At 40.7% G+C, this 17,523-nt stretch overlaps 1 protein-coding gene across 2 annotated transcripts in view; it reads left to right on the plus strand.

The window, feature by feature from the left end:
- Positions 1–224: 224 nt before the first annotated feature.
- The window catches only part of CFAP58 (cilia and flagella associated protein 58), a 107,548-nt gene continuing 90,249 nt past the window's right edge, over positions 225–17,523 (plus strand). For both annotated transcript variants that reach the window (XR_005793642.1, XM_040486369.1), the window contains exons 1-7: positions 225–390; positions 6,013–6,294; positions 8,372–8,520; positions 11,204–11,360; positions 12,210–12,404; positions 14,495–14,632; positions 17,103–17,262. Coding sequence is in view for 1 of the 2 variants with exons in the window: in XM_040486369.1 (XP_040342303.1) it covers positions 382–390; positions 6,013–6,294; positions 8,372–8,520; positions 11,204–11,360; positions 12,210–12,404; positions 14,495–14,632; positions 17,103–17,262 (1,090 nt within the window). In the remaining variant the exon portion in view is untranslated. The remainder of the gene's footprint in view (positions 391–6,012; positions 6,295–8,371; positions 8,521–11,203; positions 11,361–12,209; positions 12,405–14,494; positions 14,633–17,102; positions 17,263–17,523) is intronic.

The following is a 17,523-nucleotide window of genomic DNA, read 5'->3' on the forward strand; positions in this document are numbered from 1 at the left end:
CGCTGCGCCTTCTCGTTCCTCGGAGTTTCCAACTTCCGAGGGCACCTTGGGACTCCGCCCAGCCTCTCATGGGCCCCGCCCCTCACACCCTTGGTCCCGCCCCACACAGGGCAGTTTGCCTATGCCTCTTCGGACGCCTCCCGGGTGCCCTCCCCAGAGGCTCCTCCCCTTTCGGAAGTCCTCCAGTTTCCTCAGAGGGCGTGTCGGTTGCCTGGCGACGGGAGGACGCGCCGAGCGCCGGGTTTCGGCCCCCTGCGGGGGATACCAATAACGTGGCGCTGTTTTAGACGCCGGGGGTAGTGCACAGCCCCATCCGCAGCTCCGGCCCGGTTTCCGCGATCACCACAGAAGCCTCTGAGGCCACCCCCAGAGAGCGTCAGGATGGCCGAGGTCAGGAGTCAGTGCCCCTCTCTCTGTCGTCTCTCGCTCGTCCCCTCCCCATCAACCCTCTTCTGTCGACTTGACTTCTCCGCTGTCACATCCGCTGATTCCTACATTCCTCCCATCAACATCCTATTCCCCGCACCCGCAGCCTCACCCCACCCCTCAGTGTTTACCTCCTGTCCCTCCTTCAACTGGGTGGACACACCCCAACCCCACTCTTAAAACTGGCGCTGTGTTCAACATAGTATGAAATTCATGATTTCCCAGATTCACACATGACAGGCACCCACCCCTAGATTTTGAGCCATAAGGTTTTGAGCCCAGGAGAGGTACGTAGAAATATTGATGTCTCACTGATTGGTGGGACTTGGAGGAAGGCTTCATAGATACCCACTGTCACCCCTATTCACTGACCCTTGTCCACCTGTCACTCCACGATTCCCTATCATCACCTGCTGTGACACATCTTCATTAAGCTCTTCACCTATCACCAATGCCCCGTGTTGTCATTGACCACTGTGTAAAATCTTCTAGCTCACTTTGTAGTACACTCCATCTTCAGGCTCACCAATGAGGGACCATTTCTGTAGCTCTTTATTGATCCTTTGTCCATTAGCACCTCATTTGTAATTTGGACAACCTCATGTCCCTGTCATCACTTGTCAGTCACAGTCCCTGTTCACCGTGGCCATACCCTATTCCTCCATCACCCCTTCAGATCCCTCCCTCATCTCACACATCACAGGATCAGTCCCAGCCAGGGTCAGCCATATAGTTTGTGAGGCTCAATGAAGAAGATGCAGAGCCCCTTGTCAACAAATTATTAAGAATTCCAAAGTGAGACAGCAGAGCATTAAACCAAAGGTGGGGGCTTATCTGAACAAGGGGCCCTGGACACTCTCAAGGTTTTATGTCTAGGGAACCATACCGGTCCCCGCTTCTCTCATCACCATCATGCCCCCACTCTTATTCCAGTTCCTTCTCATATCTCCTCACATCCCTCACCATTCCGTCTCCCCCATATTTGGTCCCTCCTTCCTGCGGGCAAAGATCCCTCCTTCTCTTATCATACAATCCCTCTCCCACCCTCATCTTCCTCACTCTCAGGTAGGTGCCTCACACATCCATACTGTGGTGGCCACAATACTCACCCCATTACCTACACTCACTCGTGTCTCTTTCCTTCCCATCTCTTCCTCCCATTCCTTCTAGCTCCCCTTTAGTTTCTCCTTTATTTGATTTTTAGCATACCTTCCTTTTCTCCCTCACCAGTCATCTTGGTTCATTTCATTCTTCATTTTCCACACATAAGCCCAGATACCAATACCATTAACAATTTATTTCCCAGTCTCCCTTCCCTTGCATTATCTCCCCTCATTTCTTGCCTTCTTTTGTTTTTCTTCTCACTTGATCTCAGCTGGGTTTTCCTCACCTCTACTTCCACAAGTCTCCATTTCCACTCTGGCCTCATTTGTCACTGCAACTCTCTTGTCCTTTTTCCTTGTTGTTCTCCCCACTGAATGATATTCCCAACACCTGCAACAGTGCCCGGCAGATAGTAAGCACTTAATAGACAGGTGTTGAATGAAGGAACATCATAGTTCCTTTCTGACCAGTTCATGTTGAAATCATGCTTCTAAAGTAGGTATCATTATATGCTCTAACAATGTAGACACCAACTGGTTATGGGTCACAGCTCAGAGACGATTTTTGCTGTGCTTTTAGTAGCATATACACACACACACACACGTATCCATGTGTGTTGTGTATATGTACATACATATACACAACACACATATATGGATATTTATTTATTTTGAGAGAAGGAGAGAGTAAGCAAGCAGGAGAGGGGAAGAGAGAGAGGGAGAGAGAGAATGCCAAGCAGGCTCTGCAAAGCCCATCATGGGACTGCATCCCATGAACCATGAGATCATGACCTGAGTGGAAATCTGGAGTCTGACACTTAACCGACTGAGCCACCCAGGTGCCCCAATAGTAGTATATTTTTAAAATGACAATATGAACAAATCTGTTCGTGAATGTTTTTAAAAACCTTTTCTTTTTTGACATTTTCCCATTCCTATGCTAAGTGCCAGGTGTACAGGGAAAACCTGGTCTGCAAACAAATCATCAGGCTAGTGATCAAGTGTTGGCATTAATACCATTTACACGGATGGAACTGAGAACATTGCTATGATAAATTTTTGTGTGTGCTCATGTTTAGCATCAACAAGGGGAAAACACAGGGCGGCAGCACCACCATATTTCCTTAATACGATTTTTTTCTTCTTTGTGGAATTGCTGTGTTGTGATGTTTACAGTAAGCTGCTTCTCATTGGGAAGAAAATCTCTGTTGAGTTTAACATTTTGCTAATGTTATACAAAATGTTATAGGTAGGCTTGGTACTCCACATCTACCTTAAGATGTGGATTCTTTTTGCTTGCATGTAATCTTTAGAAATCAATAGTACAAGTGTTTTTGAAAACCAAAAATACATAGACTTTCTCCGTATTGGGCAAGTGAGGCTTGTTAAGGCAGAAGGTAAACTAGACTGCTTACCCCGATTCTGCAGGCTGAATTTAAATTTTACTTTATTTTTGGGATTGGAGATCATCTCAGTTGATTTCTTTGATTAGCAATACAGTGTCAATCTTGGAGCTCTTTTTCATGTGGAATATCAAAAAAGTGTAATGTTGCATACATAAATAAGTCCTCTCAAACTTTATCAGATCAGAAGTTTTGAGTGGGTCTGTGTGGCCTACAGATTAATTCACTACATGTTCCTTAGAATGCCATTCACGGCCTCCAGTCTGTCTTTAACTTCCTGTCTAGTCTTCTCTTTCCTTCTCCCTGTCATACTTCTTACTCTTTAGCCAACTTGAGTTTTTTTTTTAATTTTTTAAATATTTTTTTTTAAAATTTATTTTTGAGAAAGAGAGAGAGAGAGACAGAATGCGAGTGCGTTGGGGCAGAGAGAGAGGGAGGCACAGAATCTGAAGCAGGCTCCAGGCTCCAAGCTGTCAGCACAGAGTCTGACGTGGGGCTCGAACTCATGAGCTGTGAGATCATGACCTGAGCCGAAGACTGAGCCACCCAGGTGCCCCGAGCTTTATTTTATTTTTTTTTAATATAATTTATTGTCAAGTTAGCTAACATACAGTGTATAGAACGCGCTCGGAAGTAGATTCTCATGATTCATCACTTACATACAACACCCCCAACTTGAGCTTCTTAATCGATCTCAAATCCTGGATACTTTCTGGGCCTGAGCCTTTGTTCAAGCTTTGCCATGGGCCAGGCATACCTTTTCCCTCCATATTCACCTGTGAATATTTCACTCTCCCATCTGGGCATACTCAAATACCACCTCCTTTAGGAAATTTGCTTTCATTCTTACTCCTGGGAGTAGATCCATCTTCCTATAGGTCCTTGTAGAATTTTGAATCCATTTTATGGCATGTATCAAATTCTATACTTCCACTATCTGAAAACATACTCCATCAACTATTAATGTATAAATTCCCTGTGGGAGGGCTGTTTATTCCTTACCTTGGTACCTCCTACGAAGGCTCCCTCATTCCAACTTACAAATAGCAGATGTTCAATAAATATTTGCTGAATAAATGAAGAAATTTATTAACCACCCCCATTCTTTGTCATTATTGTGCTGTGTCTAACAAGGAGAAGGTGTATTAGTTTACTAGGCTGTTACTCAGCCATAACAGAGTACTGCAAACATGGTGGTTTACACAGTAGACACTTCTTGTCTCACACTTTCGGAGGTTGAAGTCTGCAATCAGGATGTTGGCAGGACCATGCTTCCTCTGAGACTCTAAGTAAAATTCTTCCTTACCTCTTCCTAGCTTCTGATGGCAGCCAGTGATCCTTAGCTTTCCTTGGCTTACACCCTGTTTCTGTCTTCACGTGGTATTTCTTTCTTTCTTTATTTTTATTTTAATGTTTATTTATTTTTGAGAGAGAGTGCGAGAGAGAGAACAAGTGGAGGAGGGGCAGTGAAAGGGAAACAGAGGATCCAAAGTGGGCTCCAGGCTGACATCAGAGAGCCTAATGCAGTGCTCGAACCCATGAACTGTGAGATCATGACCTAAGCCGAAGTCAGATGCTTAGCCAACTGAGCCACCCAGGCGCCCCTCGTGGTGTTTCTTCCTTCCTGTGTTTGTGTCGCTGTCCAAATCCCATCCTCTACTTTTTTTGCATTGAGATAGAATTGACATGTGACATTGTATTAGTTTTAGTTGTACAACATGATTATATATATATATATATTGCAAAATGATTACTACGATAAGTTTAACATCCATCACTACACATAGTTACAGTCTTCCCTCTTTTTATAAGGACACCAGTCTTATTGGATGAGGGCCCACTCTACTCCAGTGTGACCTCAAGTTAACTGATTATATATGCAATGACTCTACTTCCAAACAAGTCACATTTATAGGTATTGGGTGTTAGAACTTCAACATACCTTTCTGGGAGACAAATTCAACCCTTAACACTAGGGAAATAAGAATTCTTGGGGTGCCTGGGTGGCTCAGTCAGTTGAACGTCTGACTCTTGATTTCAGCTCAGGTCATGATCTCGCGGTTGGTGAGATTGTGCTATTGGTGCAGATTCTGCTTGGGATTCTCTCTCTCCCTCTCCTTCTGTGTCTCTCCCCTGTACCCTCTCCCCCCACCCCCAAAATAAATAAAATACACTGGAAAAAAAAATCTTATTTAACTAACTCCGGGTTCTCATCTAAGTCATAGCCAGATGTGTTTGAATTGTATCTGTATGTCCAGGATTTAAAAAAAAAAAAATTTTGTTGTCCAGCTGATCATGGAAAGCAAATATAGAGAAGACCTGTGAGCATTGCACAAAGGGCATCTCAATACACCTGTGAAGATGACCTTGTGTTATCATTTTAAGAGATAGAAATGATGGAATAGCGTTTAGGAGAAGATTCCATATTTCGGATGGGGTTCATTGTGAGTACATGTGATTTCATGGTATCCACACCAAGATTCCATATATCTGACCATAATATCCCTTGGCTTTCTTCTGCAGGATGAAGTGAAAACAAATCAGGGCTTGGAATAATCATAACAGATATCAAAATTTATTGAGTGCCTCCTCTTTGCCAGGCACTTGGCCAAGTGTTTAACATGAATGATCCTGTTTGTTTATTTTTTGAAGTTTATTTATTTATTTTGGAGGGGGGAGAGGCAGAGAGAGAGGGAGAGAGACAATCCTAAGCAGGCTCCGTGCTGTCATCATGGCGCCCAATTCAGGGCTCAGTCTCACACCATGAGATCATGACCTAAGCTGAAATCAAGTCATGCACTTAACCGACCAAGCACGCCTAATGAATGATACTATTTAATCTGATCTTTGATACCATGTGGTAGGAAATATTATTATCCTAATGCATATGTGTACATATATACATGCATCAGGGGATAAACAAGATGTCTTTCCATCATATAGTCTTAATGTTTCTGTTTTTTCAGTGATGTTTATTTTGCTTCTATGAAGGTCTTGTATTCATAGATAATAATAGCAACCCCTGAATAGTAACATAGACATATTGTAATACTCATTCCCCTTCCTGCTCTTTTGTACAGGAAAAGAGTGAGAAACTAGTGTCGGAAGAAACTGCATTTGAAGAAATCGAAAGGGATTTTCAGGAGGTTCTCAATGAACTTTCGGGAGATAAAGGTCTGGAGAAATTTAGAATTGAATATGAGAAGCTTCATGCTGTCATGAAAAAGTCTTATGACAATGAAAAGCGTCTGATGGCCAAATGCAGAGAGCTAAACGCAGAGATTGTGGTTAATTCTGCAAAGGTCGCCACTGCCCTGAAGCTCTCCCAGGATGATCAGACCACCATTGCATCCCTGAAGAAGGTCAGTGATCTCATAGAAACAGAGCCTACGGAGAGCTGCCGTAAATGCATCCTATATTTAAAACGTCATTCTTTCCTTATATTGGCAGCTCTAGGCTGGTAGTAAGTGAGTTATTAAGTAAAAATCTACATGATTTATATATTCACTAAGCCTAGGGAATAATGTTATTTTCAAAGGAAATAATTAGCCTGGTGAATTTCACTGGGCAGAGAATAATATAGAACCTTGCTGGCTTGCTTTCTAAGAAGTACTGGGTTAGCAGAAAGAATGAGAAGTAAGGAAATGTAATATTAGGGACCTGACCTTGGTATGTCTTGTTTGATAGAAGATGAGTAATTAAATATCTCATGATGATAGCTTGTGAAGGATATTTTTTGAAGGATATTTTCATGTTTCTGCTTTTCCTACTGTTTTAGAAGAAATTGCCTTGAGAATTCCTAGATGGTAATTTTCATGATCTTGTTTCCTCCTTGATCCTCCCAATTCCTCATAATGGGAGATCAGGGATTCAGTCTGGGGGCTACTGAGGAAGCATGGTTCTACTTTACCATGGAGTTTTTCATCCTCAAGTGTGTTGCATTATTTTGAGGGTAAAATGTAAATGTTCCTTGTTGCTCTCAGGGTGATAAGAAGTTGAGAGATTTTAATTTATAATTAAAACCCGAGTGGTAAAAAATAACTCATAAAATTTTTAGATAATTCCCTTGATATCATACAATGAAACATCAGGCAATTTAAATGAATTTCCAAGACCAGTGCAAATTATGACATCTGTTATCTTAGAATTTACTTTTTTTAAAGTGCTATTTTCTATTGTCATTTTCTTCTCTTTGCTGGAAAACCAGCAAAGCCTTTAAAAGAAGGCTTTAAATCATTGTATGATGAGGAAAAAAACCCATTTTTTATTGCAAATTAAAAAACTGTAAATGGAAGTCATGAGCTGGTTAAAATATAATTGGTGAAGTTGATTTGGACAAAACTTCGTATAATTGTATTTTCATTTAAATATCCTTCATTTGTTTTGCTGAAAATAGTACATATCGTTGTTACAGAAAAATATACCCTGTAATTATTTTGAATCACTAAATTATGTGAAGTTACCCAAGACTCATCTGTCTCTCTCTCCTTCATGTAATGGTGAGCACGAATTTGTGTAAATACTCTCTTCCACTCATTTTATTCCTTGTCAGCATAAAAGCGGAATGTTTTCACCTTAAGCTTATAGGTTCTTACCTTTACGAAGGACTCACATTGCACTTGACAGAACTTAGCAAGAAAATGGAGTGGTGGGGTAAAACTGAAGGCTGTTACAACATTTACTATGCTTTGTTCACTTATTTGAATGGCTGTAATTCACTTTTAAGTATTTATGTTAATATTCCACATTGGATTTAATAATAGTAAGGAAGCCAAAACTGCATGAGTCCTTGTTCCCATTCCCAGCTAGGGCTTTGCTTTTCCCCTGTGAGCATCTGATGAGAAGATCTGGGAGTGGATTTCTGGAATGGGAATTACCAAGGCTGTTATGTACAATTAGGTGACAGCAAAGACTACCTTGCTATGAATTGTTCTAAAGCTGACATAGCCATCCAGGACCCCTTACTTGAGACCTGACTACAAAATAGATTTTTTAAAAATTTGTAATCGATCAAGAGCTTCAAATTTAGGGCTTGGATCCAAGGCCACTCCTTATTTTTTTTTCTCCATAATACTTGGGCTTGGAAAACACATAGGCTTTCGTTTTTTAATTTTGTAAACCTATCTTAACATTTTTATTAGAAATATCCTCCTAGTTATAGTGGCCCTTGCAAGATGTGAGCCTTGTAACCCCACTCACCTACACAAGGAAAAATACCATTTGCCAGGACCCCTTCTAACACTGCTGTTCAGTATCGACTAGCTCATGTTGAACAATTTAGTAAGTCAATATAAATGGAATGCATAATGTATAATATATAATCTTCTTCCCCATAAATGACAACTATATTGGAGTTGTTTTATTATTCTATTTACTCAGTTTATCTTGCATCTGGATCCTAGTTTGGTTTTTCTCACTGATGTGCCGTGGCCCATATAGGAAATCGAAAAGGCCTGGAAGATGGTGGACTCAGCCTATGACAAAGAGCAGAAGGCAAAGGAGACGATCCTTGCCCTGAAAGAGGAAATAGTGAACTTAACCAAACTAGTCGAACAGAGGTCTGGACTGTCACTGGACCAGGATAGCAAGTAGGTCATAGACTTGTTAATGTATGTTGAACTTGCTTTTGTGGAGGCCCCCTTATTCAGCAGATGGCCTGGGGTTTGCCGTGTCACCTTGAACATTCTTTATGATACAACAGTCTTCTTCTTTGGTAGTTTCCCAGAGATTGTTTTCCATCTATTGCTATTTTTTGTTTTTAATGCTCCCTTTCTCCATACCCAAGAACTCATAATTTGTGATTATATTAAACTTTTGGCTCTGCAGGAATATGTACTGTAATTTCAAAATGAGTAAATATTTTAGATTTCTTTCTCTCAAACTTGTGTGAAATGGAACTCGCTGCCTTTCTGCTCTGATTTCCAGCCCCTTCCCATGCTCTGAATCCCCATTAGTCCCATCACCATTCTTCTAACTTCTCTGGTTCTAGGCCAGAAAACAGATTCTAGACCGCTCTTTTAACCATGAAAGCTTCGTCTTGTTGATTCTGTCTTCTGATCATCACTTGTGTCTTTCCCTGCTCCTTATCAGCAGTGCTAATGCCTTGCTTCGGGCTCCCCATTCTTGGCTGGATTTGGCGATGGACTGCTAACTGTTCTACCTGCCTTCAAGGAGACATATCCCCTCTTCACCATCTTCCACACACCAGATTTAGGCTTCTGAAATGTGTATCTGAGTGCTCCCATCTCCAGCACATGTTCCAAACACCTTCAATAGTTCCCCACTCCCAAAGAATGCAGCCCAGTCATGAACATGTCTTTTAGGGCCCTACATAGATCTGTCCGCCAGCCTTGCTAGACTCATTTCCCGAAACACCATGCTTGCTGATGCCTCAATACCTTTGATCATGCTGTTTTTATTCCAGGAATGCTTTTTCTTTATTTCTCCACACAGTAAACAACTATGCACCCTTCATGACCCATCTCAAACACCATCTTAATTTCATCACTGTTGGCACCTCTATTTCAACCTCCTCCCTACCCCTAGCCTCAGTGAGAGTCACTGTGTTCTCTGTTTCTGTAGAACCCAACATGTATCTCAAGTGTGGCATTGATCACATTGTATTGAAATTATTTGTTGAAATACTTCACTATCCGTTAGGCTACAAACTCTTGAAGGAAGACACTTTTACCTTCCCTCTAGGTGTCTAGCACTGTGCAAGGCATGCAAAACCTTGCATTAGTTTATGAGTCAAGAGTGATCACACACTTCCTTAGGCATTTTTTTTTTAAGTTGGCTCCATACCCAGTGTGGAGCCCAATGCAGGGCTTGAACTCATGACCTTGACATCAAGACCTGAGCTGAAATCAAGAGTCGGCCACTCAACTGACCAAGCCACCGGGGTGCCCCTTCCTTAGGCATTTTTCACCAACTCTAACTGCTGCCTAGGTTTCTTATGTTTTCTAGATGCATTTATCCAATGTTGAGAGATAGTTCTAGGTGCCAGGGTTGGAGGAAGGAACAGGAAAAACAAAAAGAAGACGTGATATCTGTCATAATGGACTCTATTTTTTCATTAAAGGAGTCAAGCACCATCAGAGCAACTACTGAAGAGCAATGTGAGGGAACTGATCAGTTAGGAATTTTAATGAGAGTTGGAGCACAGTGAGGAGGAGAACTGAATAAACTAGCCCTAACAATGTGCTTAGGTGTAGCTGTCTTCAGAGTAACCTCAGAATTTGAAGTTTTGTTTCTGGAGAAGAAGTTGAATGCAGTTCTGAAAGTTCCTTATTAAATACTTATGTTCTACCAAAGTTGTTGGTAAATAAACATTGTCAGAGGTGCTTCCAATGGCCATTTGATGACTCAGTAGTGAGTACCTCAAGTTCTCTATTTTCTCAACTCTCATGTGGCTGCCTTGTTCTAGACCTTCATTCTGCTGCACAGATCAGATCAGACACAGTCTTTCTATTTCAAGAACACTAATTCTGCAGAAAGTCATGCCAAATCATAAATAATGTTTTTTTTTAATGTGGAAGTAACTGGTTAACAATTCAAATCAACAAATATCATCACATACTCTCCAAAAGCTGGCAACATGAATGATTTCCAAATTTTGTTCTTGGGAACATTTTATCAGAGTTGCATCCCTTTGGTGGAAACTAATCTCTATGGGTGAATGATTAGAAAACTGGCGATGTGTATTATTTGCTTATTTTTATGCTTTATTTTAGACTTTATAGTTGTGATCATAGCCCTCCCCTGGGTATATTAAACAAATAATTTCTTAAATTAACATTTTCTTTAGGATGAATTACAAGAGTTGACACTAGCTGTATAGTCTTATTGTAACAAATTCAAATAATACAGAGGTGTGGCAACTAAGGAGTAAGAATTACCCCTCGAACTCTTCCAACCCTATATTCTACTTTTCAGAGATAACCAGTTACCAATTACCAGTTTGGATCTATTTTCTTGGACTTCTATAAAAATGTCTATAAAACACATACACCTATATGCAGACACTGTAATTATTTAAACATCAGAAAAGGGATCATGTTATATATATTATTATTGGAATGTCTTTTTCAGTTAACAACTCACAAGCAGCTACCATGTCCATGTCAGGGCATAAAGGTCCTTCTCTTTCACACTTGAATGGTGTTAGTCCTTGACCTAAAGTCTTTCCCATGAAAATGTGCTCAGAGGGTGATAGGAAGGGCTCCTGAGAAGATGGCCTTTTAGTCTGACTCCTGTGTTCTTCTTTTTTAGTATCCGAGATTTACTGAAGTTCAAAGAAGAAGTGATAAAGGAGCGAGACCAGCTCTTGTCAGAAGTGGTGAAATTACGAGAGTCCTTAGCTCAGACTACTGAACAGCAGCAGGAAACGGAGCGATGCAGAGAAGAGGCAGAGCAGACCATCAGTCAGGTCTGCTTTGTCGTGGAGGGCAAGATGAAAGAACATTACCTTCTAGAAGTCCTTCCCATATTGTTCCTCTCTCAGATTTACCCCCTGGTGCCCAAATGAAGCATCCACAGGTCTGCTTACTTGTCTGGTTTGTTCTTACAAGAACAGTTTTACTTGTTCATTTCTTCTCAACATTCTGTGTCTGAGAAGTCACTAAGACAGGGCACTGCTTACAATTTTGGCTTAAGAATGTGTCCCCGGCAAAGGCGAGAATGCTCTGCATCTGGAGATGGTGCAAGTAGTTCCCTTGGCCCTTCTCCTTTGTAAGGACTTCTTTTGAACACTTTTTATAATAACCCAGGAGTCAAATAGATGATACACACATGCAACCCCTAGGAGATTCCTTTGAGCATGAGATAACAGATTTTTCATAGATTTTTGACCATCATGGTAAAGCTATAATGCTTTATGTAATAACATCCAGGACTCATGTGAAACATAATTTAATGTTTAGGGTAACTGGCGACATTTTATTTAGATCCTATTGATAGAGAATTGGGTGAATTCTTTCAATGTTTAACTCTCTAGAATTCTGGGTTTCTCTATTTAATTGGATCTTATACCATTCTTTGTGGATTTGTTCCCACCGTTAGGGTGGATGTCTGGTGTTAAGGCTCTGGAAAACAACACAGAACATTCTCGAAAAGTTTGAACGTTGGGGTTCAAAGATGACTGTCCTGCAGGGGAAAGGCTACCACGAGGTGACTGCCCCGAAGTTAGAAGAGTTGAGATGAGGAGCAGCTCAGCTGGTTGAGATCTGTCCTGGGGAGGGCTTCATCCCTTTCCTCCCCTATCCTTTCTGTGCCCTAGTTCCGGCAAGAGATACAGCAACGTCAGAATGAAGCATCACGGGAGTCTCGGAAGAAGGAAAAACTGGAGAAAGAGCTCAGGCAGATTCAGACAGACATGGACACCAGGCAGACGGAAATTAGGGCCCTGCAGCAGTATGTGCAGAAGAGCAAGGAGGAGCTTCAGAAGCTGGAGCAGCAGCTGAAGGAACAGAAGGTGCGCTGGGTGTGCGCTGCGCCTCGGTCCTCGCAAAAACAAGAAGGGGGCCTTTGGAACACTTTGAGTTTTCTCTGGAAAGGAGCAGACTCTCTGCACTAGAGATGTTGGTAACACAGCACTGGGCACTGCATTGCTCTTTGAAGAGCTCGTACGGGTATCTATGACCTTTTTTCCCCCAGCTCCAACAGGTTAATTTCTTTTTAACATTCTGTTGATGTGTAATATACACATAGAAAAGTGTGTAAGTCAACAGTGTACAGCTTGATGAATTTTCTCCACCTGAACATATCTTGGTCACCTGCACCAGGCCCAAGGAACAGTACGCCAGATGTCCCTTTGTGCCCCCTCCCAGTCACTCTCTCCCTTAAAGGTCACTTCTATTCTGAAACCTAAGCAGAGTTTAGTTTTGTCTGTTTTTGCACTTTACAGAAATGCACTCATACAGTCATACAATGCTCTTTTGTACTAACTTGCTCAATATTTTGTCTGTTTGTGAGATTCATTTGTGTTGCCACATGGTTATAGCATGGCACTATCCAGTATGGCCATGCATTGCTATTTAAATTTAAGTTATTTTAAATAAAATGAAACAAAATAAAATAAAACCTCAAGTGCTCAGTTGAGCTAGTACCATTTCAAGTGCTTAATAGCCACAGGGCTAGTAGATAACCTATTGGACAGAACAGATAGACAACATTCACATCATTGCAGAAAGTTCTGTTGGACAGAGCTCAATAGAACATTCACCGTCATAGTGTTCCTTGTGTGACCATAACATGGTTTATTTTTAAGCGGTTTATTTTTAAGTTTCAAGTTTAGGAACCCATATTCAGTCTATCTGCATTTTAAATATGGTGCTATTTTTAATATTTTCCCTATAACAGCAGTTGAAGGTAACTCAAATAGTAATAATTGTGCTCTGTCTTTTCTCATTTCTTAAAGAAAGAGGCAATTCATATAATTGAGAAGAGTCGTTTCTTGAAAATAGTTTCTCTTAGGAAGTTTTCAAAGAATTGCCAAGACATACAGCATTTTTCCACTTAAAAAATAGATGTTAAAACACATTTCTTTGTCAATTGCCTTATTAATATTGTATAAAGGCAGAAATCAGATGGGTAATACACATTGTGCAAGTATCCACAAGAAAAACGAGACTTCTTTGAGCATGAAATTTGAGAGGTTTTTGAACATCACGATTAAATTACAGTGCTTTGTTTAGCAATATCCAGGACTCACATAAAACACAATTTCATTTTTAGCATAGCTGGCTGTATTTTGTTTGGTCCCTATTGATGGGAAATTGGATGAAGTCTTTCCATATTTAACTTTTGCTTGCATCAAGTTATATTTTGGGATAACTGTCTAAACTATCTTCTCTCTCTTTTCCCTTCAGCGCATCTTCTCCCCCTCCATCCTCTCACTAGTCTGCCAATAGAAATGATGACTCCCTGCCCTGCCAAAAAATATAATCCTGTTTTTATAAAACTGTGTCTGCTGAGGATAGGCAAGGTAGGGAAGAGGAAACCCCACTGACACTGAAGTCAGGCAGATAGAAATCATTCCTCTGCCGTTCCACGGTTTTGACTTGAGTTGGATTTAAGGGGAATTGTCTCTGTGCTGGTGTTAGTGAATGGTTCTGTCCAAGAAAATGTTGTAGGCATGTTAATGCAGGATTTGCTTCTGAAGATGTGGCTTCCCAGCCCCACAACTGATAAAACCCGTTTGAATCTCTAGCTCATTTGCAATGATTATAGCAATTGTTGCATATGTGAAGCTTGCCAAACGGCAAACAGGCATTAAAATATTTATCCACCACCTGTGAACAAGACTTCCCAAGGCTCTCAGAAAAAAAAAAAAATTATGCGCTCTGTGTTATTCATTAGAAGGTGTCATTTTCCTCAGCCATTTAACATTCATCATATTTGAGTGCATTAGTGCTTTCACCGGGGATAAAGAACAATTTCTACAAAGACAAAAAAAGTGTGGTTGCTGTGATCATCCCAGGAGGTTTGCAGGGCCTCCTGTGTGGATATGCAGATATTGTAATCAGATTAAAAGCATTAACCAGCTCATTATGCATCTTTCAGATATTGAACGAAAGAGCTGCAAAGGAACTGGAGCAGTTTCAGATGCGAAATTCTAAACTTCAGCAAGAGAATGAACAACACAGTTTGGTTTGTGAGCAGCTATCCCAGGAAAACCAGCAGAAGGCATTGGAGCTCAAAGTAAACACCAAGTGACTGATTTGTTGCCTAGCACTCCCTCCCTTATTCCCTATTTTATTAAAATTTTTTAATGTTTTTTGAATTTTTGAGAGAGAGAGAGAGAGAGAGAGAGAGAGAGAAAGAGAGAGAGAAAGAAACAGATTGCAAGCGGGGGAGGAACAGAGAGAGGGAGACACAGAATCTGAAGCAGGCTCCAGGCTCGGAGCTGTCAGCACAGAGCCTGATGCAGGGCTTGAACTCAAGGATCTTGAGATCATGACCTGAGCTGAAGTCAGACACTTAACCAACTGAGCCACCCAGGCCCCCTCACTCATTCCCTATTAATACAGATTTGCTGTAGTGGTTGGAGCTGTTGGTTGGATAACCTGTATTAGCCTTGATATGTCAGAGGCAGGCTCAAGCCTACAGTGATTGCTTTCTGCTTGGAAGTAGATAGTTTGATGACTTCCATTCTCATAAAACCACAAACCTGAATATTGATCATATGATTATGCAAGTATTTTTGAGAGCAAGCTCAGATACTCATCTCTGTAACTTAGCCTTGCAAGCAGCTAGTTGCCCTGAGCTAGAAACCATTTACATGAGTGAGTAGCAAAGAAGTTAGATTATATTTTACTACTTTTATATGGAGAAGGTAGAATAAGAGGGTTGGGGGATGGACTGGTACTATTGAGTATCTACTTCCAGGATTGTAGAACCATGATTTTTTCTTCTATACACTGTAAATTTCAAGACAGGCTTCCCATTCTTCTCCCTGTCCTCAATGAAGAGTGTTTGCAAATTATGTTTGGGTAACAGTTTTATACTTGGGTACATATTGTATACCGACGTGTTTAACAGAGCGACTTTATGTTTATCACTGATTCTGAAAAAAATCCATAAACCCTTCTCTGGTTATGTTAGGATACTAAGCATAAAATGAGTGACCTATCAAGAATGATACATAGATTTGATCAGTGAGTCATAACAGTTTTTGCTTCTTATGCCCTTTTGAAAATCTGATGAGAACATGGGTGTACGTGCGCCCCCTCCCCACACACATGCACATGCACACGCACACACACACACACACTTATTTGCACATCTTCTATCTTGTTTTGAATGCAGTCTCAGGTTTCCAAGATTTTTCTGAAGTCTAACCACGGGGTCTGGATTAATAACTACTGAATTACAACATTCTATTGTTCTAATTGGAAAGGGCCCTAGTTCAGCTAATTTCGACCATGTAAATCTGAGGCCGAGGAGTATTTAAAACAGTCCAGAGTGGTTTGACTTGAAACCATTCTTTATGAGAAATCTGTAAATTGAAGCAGAAATGAAATGGCTTCTTAAAGCAAAATAATATATTAGCCTCTAAGGTAAAATTAAAGTAAAAATACTTATGCCATTAATTCTCTTCTTTGGTAACATGAATGGGGCACCTTGAAAGATGGAAAATTTTTGTTATCAGATCCTGAACCTATGGGATTCTACTTCTAGCAGTAATCTGAGAATGACATGCCCAGCTGAGTGCAGTTTCTTCCTTGTCGAGAGCTGGGGATAACTGCTAATGTTTATTTGCTCTTGTTGCTTTTCCAGTAATTTCTAAGAATGGCAGATTTAAAAAATGAATTTGAATTTTAAAAAATTAATAAAACTTGAGGTCCATTGGCAAAAATCTGGTGCTTTCTTGTGCTAGAATTATTATTTTGGTGTCTTTTGCCAATATGTAGACTTGACTATTGATGATGCCCTGTCCATGTATCTGTATGTACACCCACTGACTAACATCCTCTGAGGAAGTAGGGCCCTTTCTCTAGTGTGTGTAGTTGTACTCCAGTGGCCATGTGGGTTCAAAAGAGTATCTGAATATGTTAATAGCATGTCAACAACCTTCTGAGAGAGGGGTCCCTGGGTGGCTCAGTCGGTTAAGCGTCTGACTTTGGCTCAGGTCATGATCTCACAGTTGGTGGGTTCAAGCCCTGCTTTGGGCTCTGTGCTGACAGCTCAGAGCCTGGAGCCTGCTTCGGATTCTGTGTCTCCCCCTCTCTCTGCCCCTCCCCTGCTCACACTCTTTCTCTCTCTCAAAAATAAACATTAAAAAAATTTCAATAACCTTCTGAAAGAGATCACTCTGTGAGTCCATAAAAATTGGTAATCAAATACAGCATTCGTATACAAAATTCACACATTTGTGATATGTACAACTCAGCATTCTTACCCTGTTTGATTCAACAATTCAGTGGTACCTTGAGACATCAGGTCTAATCAGTCTTTCCATTATTTTTTAGCTTATATAGCAACATTTTATTCAGAGAATAGTTTTTCAATTTCTCTCAAAACCAAACAATGTGTGTTTTTGTTTAACCCATACAACAACTTTACACTAACATGGGAATAATTTCCTTTTATGGGTTCTGAGTTCACCATCACCTAGTCACTGGCACTTTATTTACTGAATACCCCTGGTTAATTCTCTCACTAATTACAGGCCAAAGAGGAAGAAGTCCATCAGATGCGGCTTGACATTGGGAAGCTCAATAAAATCAGAGAACAAATCCATAAGAAATTGCATCAGATCGAAGATCAAAAGTCAGAGGTGGAACAGCACAAGGAAACTCTAAAAAATCAGATCTTGGGATTAGAGAGAGGTAATCCAAGAAACATTTCGTGCTTTGTCATATTCCTTTGTAAACATTTTATTGGTGACTGTGATTTGGCAACCCAGGGCTCTGTGCGTCCAAACACAAACCATGCCAGATGTAATCAGTAAAACAACTTCCAAACTGGTAAGCAGCCAATATGCAGGGGACATCATTTTGAATACCTTGAACTATCCTACCTTAAAAAATTCTTCAACAGACTATATTGGTGCAATGTAAATCCAGCCAAAAGTATTGCTCAGTATTTGT

The sequence above is a fragment of the Herpailurus yagouaroundi genome, unplaced genomic scaffold (genome assembly GCF_014898765.1).
Source record: "Herpailurus yagouaroundi ecotype Mexico unplaced genomic scaffold, PumYag 163, whole genome shotgun sequence".
In the NCBI taxonomy this organism is placed as follows: Eukaryota; Metazoa; Chordata; class Mammalia; order Carnivora; family Felidae; genus Herpailurus; species Herpailurus yagouaroundi.